Source organism: Propithecus coquereli, unplaced genomic scaffold (assembly GCF_000956105.1).
Source record: "Propithecus coquereli isolate 6110/MARCELLA unplaced genomic scaffold, Pcoq_1.0 Scaffold553, whole genome shotgun sequence".
NCBI lineage: Eukaryota > Metazoa > Chordata > Mammalia > Primates > Indriidae > Propithecus > Propithecus coquereli.
Genome location: NW_012151430.1, coordinates 972,171 through 981,267, shown reverse-complemented (window position 1 = coordinate 981,267; position 9,097 = coordinate 972,171). Strand labels below are relative to the sequence as shown.

The 9,097-nt window shown below is 41.0% G+C and overlaps 1 protein-coding gene across 1 annotated transcript in view; it reads right to left on the bottom strand.

Annotated features, from left to right (window-relative positions):
- Positions 1 to 891: 891 nt before the first annotated feature.
- Positions 892 to 9,097, bottom strand: part of RAPGEF6 (Rap guanine nucleotide exchange factor (GEF) 6) — a 213,525-nt gene continuing 205,319 nt past the window's right edge. The window contains exons 26-28 of the mRNA XM_012657631.1: positions 7,804 to 8,306; positions 4,922 to 5,236; positions 892 to 4,233 (exon numbers count right to left, since the gene is read on the bottom strand). Of these exons, the coding sequence (XP_012513085.1) occupies positions 4,208 to 4,233; positions 4,922 to 5,236; positions 7,804 to 8,306 (844 nt within the window). The 3' untranslated portion in view covers positions 892 to 4,207. The remainder of the gene's footprint in view (positions 4,234 to 4,921; positions 5,237 to 7,803; positions 8,307 to 9,097) is intronic.

Genomic DNA, 9,097 nt, shown 5'->3' with positions numbered 1-9,097 from the left:
ACAAAATGAGCTAGTGAGACCGGGAAGATGGTCAGGGGAAGGAAAGGCTGGGAAGACCTGGTGTGTTAGGAAGAGGGGAATTGGGAGAAGGCAGAAGCCTGAGCTATCAGGGGAGTCGGGAGTCGCCCTCGCTACGCACAGCAAGACTGGGGGATTTACAGAGGTGTGGTGGAGCAGAATTTCCTCCTTTGCCCGGGACCTGATCCCATAAAAGCAAAGGCTGTATTTGCATATATGGCCCAAGGAGGGGGCACCGTGCACGCTGGGACAGACCCAGCTAGCTGCCCATTATCTATTCTCTCCATCTTCTCTGAAAAGAATCCTGATTTTGTTAGGAACATCAATTGCTCAGATAAAACAGATCATTGCTGAGATTCCCAGGCAGCTACCATCATAAACACAGTTCTGACTAACAGAAATATGCAAGTGAAGCTTGGGGAAAAGCTATTGTTTTGCTAATAAAAAGGGACACACACACATTTGCACCTTTTCTCCTAAGCCATTCCTTCCCCTCCTTCCTGAACGCTGAGGTGATGCCCTGAGATGTAAACGCTGAGTCCGGACGGCATCTGGAGTTGCTGTGTCAGCCCTGGACAGCCGGCTCGCAGACTTTTCTGTTACAGGAAGAAAAAAAAAACAACAACAAGCCCTAGTGGGGTTTAAGCCACAGTTATTTGGTTTGCAGTCAAACACTATCTTTTTAACCTAAACAACAGCTAGGTGTTTCACAGATTCTGTATGATCAGTAAGTATACCCCTCCCATTTCTCTGGATACTTAAAAAATAAGGCGTTCACACCAACATGGATCGGAAACTGGCACTCTCAAATGACTGGGTGTAGCTGTTCCAGCTGTTCCACGCATTCGCAATACAGTGCAGAGAGGGTTAATGTAGATTCTTTATTGATTCCACCAATGTATTAGTAGATATGATAATAATAAATGGTACTTTTACATTCTTTTAACCAAAAATATAACAAATATTTACACTCAGTAAAAATACAAAAAGCATACAGAGGCACTGTCTTTCTAAAAGACGTAAGTTTAAGAGGTATCAAAAAATAGGAGACAAACATTGCTTGTTACAGGTTGCGTTACAATCAATGAATTGTGCAGTATAATTGCTATTTGATTATTACAACTGTGCAGTTTTGCTTTTGTCTTTTGCTGATTGATAAGCTTACATGTTTCAATTTTAAAAGATCAACTGCATTCTGTGTATCAAAAATAAAGAAGCCTTAAAAATGCACAACAAAAGCTGAAGATGAACTGGGTTCAAGTTTAAATCTGAAAACGTACTGTGACACTTTTCTGAAGATTTATCCCTTTTTTCCAGCCTTTAAGGTAATGCTAAAAGAATACATAAACTTTAACATCACATTTTTTTTTAAAGAAACTTAGAATATCAATTATTGTTTTAACTATACTAGGAAACTTTTCCTCCTCCCTTTTCTGCAGGGGTAAGAATACTTCCTAAAGCTCAGGCTTGTTCTTAGAAACCCCCATGATCCCCGTCACGTTTCGACCTGGGAGAGACGCTCGGGGGTGACGTATATGATGATAATGTGACTTGCCACCCTCATGAAATCCATTAAAGACTTTTTCTCCCCAAAGATCATACTGAAAGTAATCATGTGGAGTAAACAGAGTCTATTAATTATAATAAACTTTTATGGAAGCATGTATTGGATTTACTAATTCTCCAAATCTTTTATTATGAAGAGATTTTGTTGAAACTTACTATTTGGCAAAAGTTTTGCACTGAGGGTTTACTAATTCAATAATCTTGGCAGATTTAGAGTTGTCGTGGGGACAGAGGGCACTCATCTCTTTGTTAAAATTGTAAATTTATAAAATAAAAACAAAACAAATGGGGATTTGGAATTGGAGCAAATACAGGTTAAGGCTTCTGTTTTTCTAGTCACATGACAAACTAAGAGAAGGCAGGAATGTACCCTAAATTAAAATATAACAATCAAAACCTCATGATTTTTTAGGGGACACATACATACCAAACCACAAAGCATTTGGCTTTAGTTCCTGATCAATGTGATCAGCTGGTCCAAACACCCACAGTTAAAGTTGGATAAAGCAAAGGCAGCTACAAGGCCCAAGTCCAAAACCACAGGCCTCAACTCTCTGCGCAAGATATTATTTACAGCTTTTACACCATTAAGGACAAAGACAGGTAAGGCTTCCATTTGGTTTGAAAGACCTGCTAAATAAAGACACTGTGCAAACAGCACATTTTTCTGAAGTAATGGATATAAAAAAGTGAGAACAGACAGCCAAACCTGATAAAAAGGTAGTTATAGCAAAAATATCTTTCACTTTGTTTTGCTGTGGACATAAAAACGACAATGATGTAGATCAGTGAAGAAAAGAATCCGTAATCGGAGGACCACTGTTTATAAGCCAAATCACTGCAGTGTGACTTTCAAACCAGGATTTTTGGTTCCGGCTGCTTTCCATTTCAAAGGACCGAGAAAGCTACGGAACCACCTAGCCTCATTCTCACATTCCTGGGCTTCATTTCTAAGGCTTAAATTTTAGACAAATGTTTTCTCCCCGGGGGAGTTTGTCAGACTTGCTCTTTTTCCTAAAATGAAGAGACAATCATTTTGATAGGCAAGATGAACCACTACCATTTACTACTTCAAACTGATGTATGGTTTTAACATGAAGGGGACAGGCAGGAAGACAGAGAAAGGGAGGAGTCAGCCAGGAAAGAGAACAAACTCCAACAAAGGAAGTCACAGACCAACTAAACCTACACGGACACGTGTGGACCACCACGCAGAAGTAAACCCTTTCTGGCTTCAAGTTGATCTGGGCAGTGAACATTAATGGCTTTGGCTTTTTCTTTTTTTGGTAATCACAGAAGTTTATTAAAATCTCTCTTGCCTTCACGCTAAAAGACAAATGAAAAAATTTAAACTTAATATACAGAAAAACATTATATTTGTAAAAACATGAAAAATCTACCTCTCCAGTAAATAGTCACTGGAATTTTAATTACTTAAATTAAGAGGGCCAGGCCCGAGAGGACGGAAAGGTATGTCCTCTTAAGGACTAAACTGAGAACCAAGAGACAATCATTTCTATCATTCTAGCTCCTCTTTCTCCCACAGCGTTTTACTGCAGGTGGCTGAGAGCGGCAGGGCTCATCGAGACAGGGCACAACCTGGTGCTGAGCTGTGGGGAGACGCTGGGGACCACCGCATGAGGTCAGATTCACGATTACAGCACGATTACGACACCGTGAGTACACTTCCTTTATCAACAGAACTCACACTTGAGTTGTCGGAAATTTTAGTTTTCAGTTTTCCACAGTGTACAACTCTCTAGAACCCATTCTCTATTTATTGGATTTATACTTGCAGTTATAATGCAACATAACTATTACTTCAGAAAGAATGTGTATACACGTCACTTAACATCAAAATTTCACTCTTCGGAAATCAGGGTTCTGAGCCTCTCCCTCCCTAACCCTCTCCTTTCCCAAAGGACAGAAACTCTATGGCAGCTTCGCTGGCCCCCACACCCACCCACAACCATCACGTTTCTAACACCTCCGACTCCACTCAAACCGAGACCCTGTCTTGCCCGGTGCTACAGATCAAGTTATGTGTCTGTACAGACCGAGCATATCTTCTCTGCAAAGATGACTTCTGTTTGGACAGACCAGAGACAGTTTTATGTCCTCAAACATAAGTATCAGCTAACAAGGGTTCCCAAATACAAACAAAACCACAACACTTCAAATAATAAGTTACTTTTCAAACACACAAGAATATCCTTGGTATTGGCAGACATGTTGAATCTGTCCTTTAGCCCAAGCTATGGCTTGGAAACAATAATGCCCTATCTCTAACATAACCTGATAAAGGAAAATCTATAGTGATATACATGGAGATGATTGAGTTTAAATTTCTTCTGTAACTGTGGTCCCAGGGCAGGTCTGGCGTGCACAGTGGGGACTGGGCTGTGGGCACAGCATCCAGAGCTGAGGAACTGCTCAAGGGCAGGAACTGCAGGGAAGGAAGCGTGACCCAGGCCTGTCTCACTGCTCAGAGCACAGGTCACGAAACCTCCAGATCAGCGGTGGCAGCGGCGCGCCGTTTGCTGGCAACAGCCTGCGGAATCATGAGGTGGTCCTGCCCACTGCTCCAGGACTTTCCGTAGTCTCCAAATGCATCGTCCAAAAGCTAGACTGCCGAAACTTGTTCATTTTCTGAAAATAATAAAAACACGATTAACTGGCAGATCAGCATATTAATGAAGACCAACTAATAATTTAGTTATCTGTTCAAAAATGAGTCTATTTCAACAAGGAAATTCCCTCAAACATTGCATCAAGGCCCAGATTTTACTGTAATGACATTTATGATTTCTGATCACACTGAAGGTTGACAACAGAAATTTCATAAATTGTTCTTAATCACTTTATTACTCTATTGCTTAAACGGATAAAACTTCAACCACTTTTAATAAAGCAAAGCATTTTTCTAACTACTGGCGTAGCTACAAAGTCAGGAGTTTTGCTAATAAGGGGAACTGTATCGGCAGCATCATTTCAGATAATCTGGCATTTGAAATGCAGTTTCAACTTCCCACGCATTATCGTAAACACAACTCCACTAATGCCAAATGCTTCCTCTCAAAATTATCCTATGAGACTGAGCTGCTGTTTTATCCCAGATAAGGATACTCTATTTGAGCTAGAAGGGTACTGGGCCCACAGAAACAAGCAGCTTGCCCTTTTCATTGAAAAAACATGCCATCATATTTAGGAATTTACTTAACAGAGATTCAAGGTATTTAAAGAAACCATTACTAATTACCACAAAAGACCAGAACAGAGACCATTTACTGTGCTCAGCAATTCATGTAAGAGCCATTACGGTAGTTTGTCCACGTACCATCTGCTTCGCTATCTGCGTCAGTCACATCTGCTAGTTTAGGACGGGATGGCTGCAAATTATGCCTCTGAGGCCGAGTTACAATCTTCGATGAAACACAGGCCACAGGGTTGCTACTGAGAGAAGCTGGTGGCAGTCCAGAGAGGCTGTTACGCATCATCTTTGACCTCTGCACTGCCACGCTATAATCTGGAGGTTTTAGGTGCGTGTGGGGTCCTTCTTTTAGGTCCGCTAAAGAAATCCCCATATATCCTGGAGGAGTGGGAGGTGGCTCCCTATACCTATCGTCCTTCTTGGGTGAGGTGACACAGTACACTGGCATAAAAAATAAGCAATGGAAATGTTAATGAAAAATATAAGAAATGAAAAAAACATTGAAACTTATTACAATGACAAAACAGAACTTAAAAAACAGACAAAATGAATAAATTTGAATGGCAGTAGATTAAAAACATTTTTAAAAAGTTTAATGAACTTAGTATTTAAACCTGTTTTTAAAATACATAAGCTATATTAAGGTCTATAAACATTAACTATAACAAGAGAGAGTTGAAGGAGATGACCGCTGAGTGCTCGTGTCACAGAGAGCGCCAACAACTCCTGAAGTGACCCCAACCTTAGAGAGGACTGAGTCAGAAACATTGAAAAGTTCACCCTAAACATCCATTTTCTATTAACTGAGAGAGTTTTCACAGAGGCAATGTTTGGGCCGTCTGTTGAAGGGCTGTTTCACCCTGTCCCTGAGACACGAACCAGTTTCCTGGCACTCCTGGGCAAACTCGTTCTCGGTGCTGATACAGAAACAACTTAACTTTCCTGGTACAGAGGAACCAATTCCTTCAAGAATCTTACTTCTAACTTCTGCACTGTGATTAAGTAGGGAAGAAAAAACCGTAATTCTAGGAAATTCATCTCAAATTAAATTTCTCTGATTTTCAGTGAACATTAAAAATAATGGTGACTTTAAATCCTTTTCCCTAAATCTGTAAGCCTAAGGAAAAGCTACAGAAGGCATCGGAAATAGGTTAGAGAGGAAGTTCTGTGAAATCAAGACCAAGCCACAGGACCCACAGGGCAATGGCTCTGAGTATCCTGATCATGCAAGAGACTTTTAAAACACAAAAAATGCCTACATACAAGCAGAATATATTTAAAAATACCATTAAATAATTCTAACACTCTTTCACCCATTAGAGAATTAGGTTTGTCCAGATTGAAATTTTTACAATGCTACCAGTAAAATTTGCATGTACTATCAAAGTCAGCAAGGATTTCCATTCCCACATGAGGAGAGGCTGCACCGGGCAGCTGGTGGTGGAGAGGCTGTCAAGAGCAACACGACAAAAATGAAGAATGTAAGCGATCTGCCCAGAGTCACCCAGAAATGAAGAATTTAAAAAAATCTATATTCCAGCCGGGCGCGGTGGCTCACGCCTGTAATCCTAGCTCTCTGGGAGGCTGAGGTGGGCAGATTGTTTGAGCTCAGCAGTTCGAAACCAGCCTGAGCAAGAGCGAGACCCCGTCTCTACTAAAAATAGAAAGAAATTAATTGGACAACTAAAAATACATAGAAAAAATTAGCCGGGCATGGTGGCGCATGCCTGTAGTCCCAGCTACTCGGGAGGCTGAGGCAGAAGGATTGCTTGAGCCCAGGAGTTTGAGGTTGCTGTGAGCTAGGATGACGCCACGGCACTCTAGCCCGGGCAACACAGTGAGACTCTGTCTCAAAAAAAAAAAAATGTCTTGTCCATTGGGAATATAGATTTTTTTTTTTTTGAGACAGAGTCTCACTGTGTTGCCCGGGCTAGAGTGCCGTGGCGTCATCCTAGCTCACAGCAACCTCAAACTCCTGGGCTCAAGCAATCCTTCCACTTCACCCTCCCGGGTAGCTGGGAGAACAGGTGTGTGCCATGACACCTGGCTAATTTTTCTAGTTTTAGTAGAGGCAGAGTCTTGCTCTTGCTCAGGCTGGGCTCTGGACTAACTCCTGAGCTTAAAGGATCCTCCCGCCTCAGCCTCCCAGAGTTCTAGGACTATAGGCATAAGCCACTGTGCCCGGCCTCCTAAAAGGCTTTAACAACAACAACAAAATCCTTGGAAAAAACGAATGAGCTAAAAACCCAACGTATTATGCAATTTGACAAGTAGCTATAAAATCGGCACATTTCTCTTTTTCGTTTTTAGTAATTAAATGTGACATCATGAATATTCTTTAGAATTAGGAGTTGATTATGATAATATATATTCAAAATATGGTCATTCCACATAAGTAGAAAAGCAGGGGCTATTATATCCAAGTATTTATACAATTCAGGGAAGAAATGGGAAAAAAAGTATTCGATGGCTAAATAGTAAAAGAATACACTAAGAAAGCTTAGAATGGAATCCACGAACAGGAGTTGGGATCCTCAGCATGCACACCGGCAGGGTATACTGAAAAATGTTTTGGATTTCTTTATCACATCTTCCCTCACTTTTATTACCTAAAATTAATAGCGTATTCAATGTTTCTACCCTGTATGCACAGCCATTATCAAAGCAGTTTATGAGGTGGCAAAGATAAGAATCCCTTTATTACTACTGGATAGTAATGCAATGATATTCCTCAATGAAACCAAAAGGATCTTAAAAACAAGACAAGACACACTTGTCCCTCTAACTGAGTATCTTCACACCAGACTTTTCATTTTAATGGCTTGAATTTCTGCTCCAAAGCCCTTGAGAAACCAGTAATTTTGGGGAAATAATTTGTTTGTGGAGGAAGTGAGGAAAGAAAGGTTGGAAAGAAATTTTTGCAATAATAAAATCCAAGACATACAATAACATTTTTTTCACCACTTAATCTCTAAATGTCAAAGAAATAACAGAAACACACAACTTACCAATCAAACCCTTTCCAGTACTAGAAGTGACAGTTTTGCACACTGCGTCAGTGGCATCCTTGGGGTCCAAGCCTTCAGACGACTCGGCTCGGGCACTCGCCCACACTCTCCGTTTCACTGTCCCATAGTTTGGTTCGTGTGTGTCAGACAGAGAACCGGACGAGGCCCAGCTCTGTCTCAACTGATTAGTCTCCAGACTTCCTCTGCACTGACCACAAGTTCTAGAGCAGCCCTGAGGACAGGGACAGGGCTCACAGTCGGTGGGTTCAACTTCAGCAATAGGGTCGTCCAAATGGGTATGTCTGTAAGAGTTCAAAAAATCCCAGCTTTTTGGGTTTGGAAGGCTTTGGAAGTTGTCGTGGGAGCTGCTCGAACAGGAAGTCCAACTTCCACGACCACTGTCGGCTGCTTCTATAATGATATGCTCATGAGAAATCTCTTCATTGCTCATAGAAGATGAGACAGCTAAACCGTTGATGGGAGATGGCTTTGAGAGTGTCCATCTAGAATTGGAGACAATACACAATTAATCTACTGGATTACTGTAAAAACTTTCTTCTCTGTTTCAAGTTATTACTGCCTGTAAGAAACTACAGAACATGTACCATAAACGTTCATGCCCGAATAGTCTTGTGAAAAAAAAATGACACTACCATTAATCATTACAAAACTCCTTATTAGCATTAATGTTAATACTCAGCTAGACATACACTAAAGAAACTCAAATATTTAGCAAGGTTTCTTCAGAATTTGCCTTTTTTAAGAAGTATTTATCTGGTTTTTTTGACATGGGGTCTTGCTACATAGCCCAGGCTGGAGTGCAGTGGCTATGCACAGTGTGCCCATTGCTCACTGCAGCCTCAAACTCCTGGGCTCAAAAGTTGTCTTCCTGCTTCAGCCTCCTCAAGAGCTGGGACTACAGCCACTGCACACAGTAAAAATTTTTCTTGAATTGATTTTAAATGAAAATGCAAAGGTGAGGTTTGAAATGAATAAAATTAAGTACACATTTTCATTTTTTTTTAAAAAAAAATTTTAAGCCAAATTTAGTAGTGGGGGGTTGTATACCAACTTCAGTAACGCTAATGTTAATAGGTTCTGATAACCCGCTACCGTCGGACCAGTACGTTTTCACTCTTGGTCGGCGTACACTAGATTGCTCATTCTCCACGTGCACAGTTGAGAAGTCCCCATTTGAGGAGCCACGTTTGTATTTTTTCTGTGCCTCGGAGGTCAGCCCAGCACAGTGCCACATAAACAGCAACTCCCTCAACCCCCCACTAAAGAAACCCTG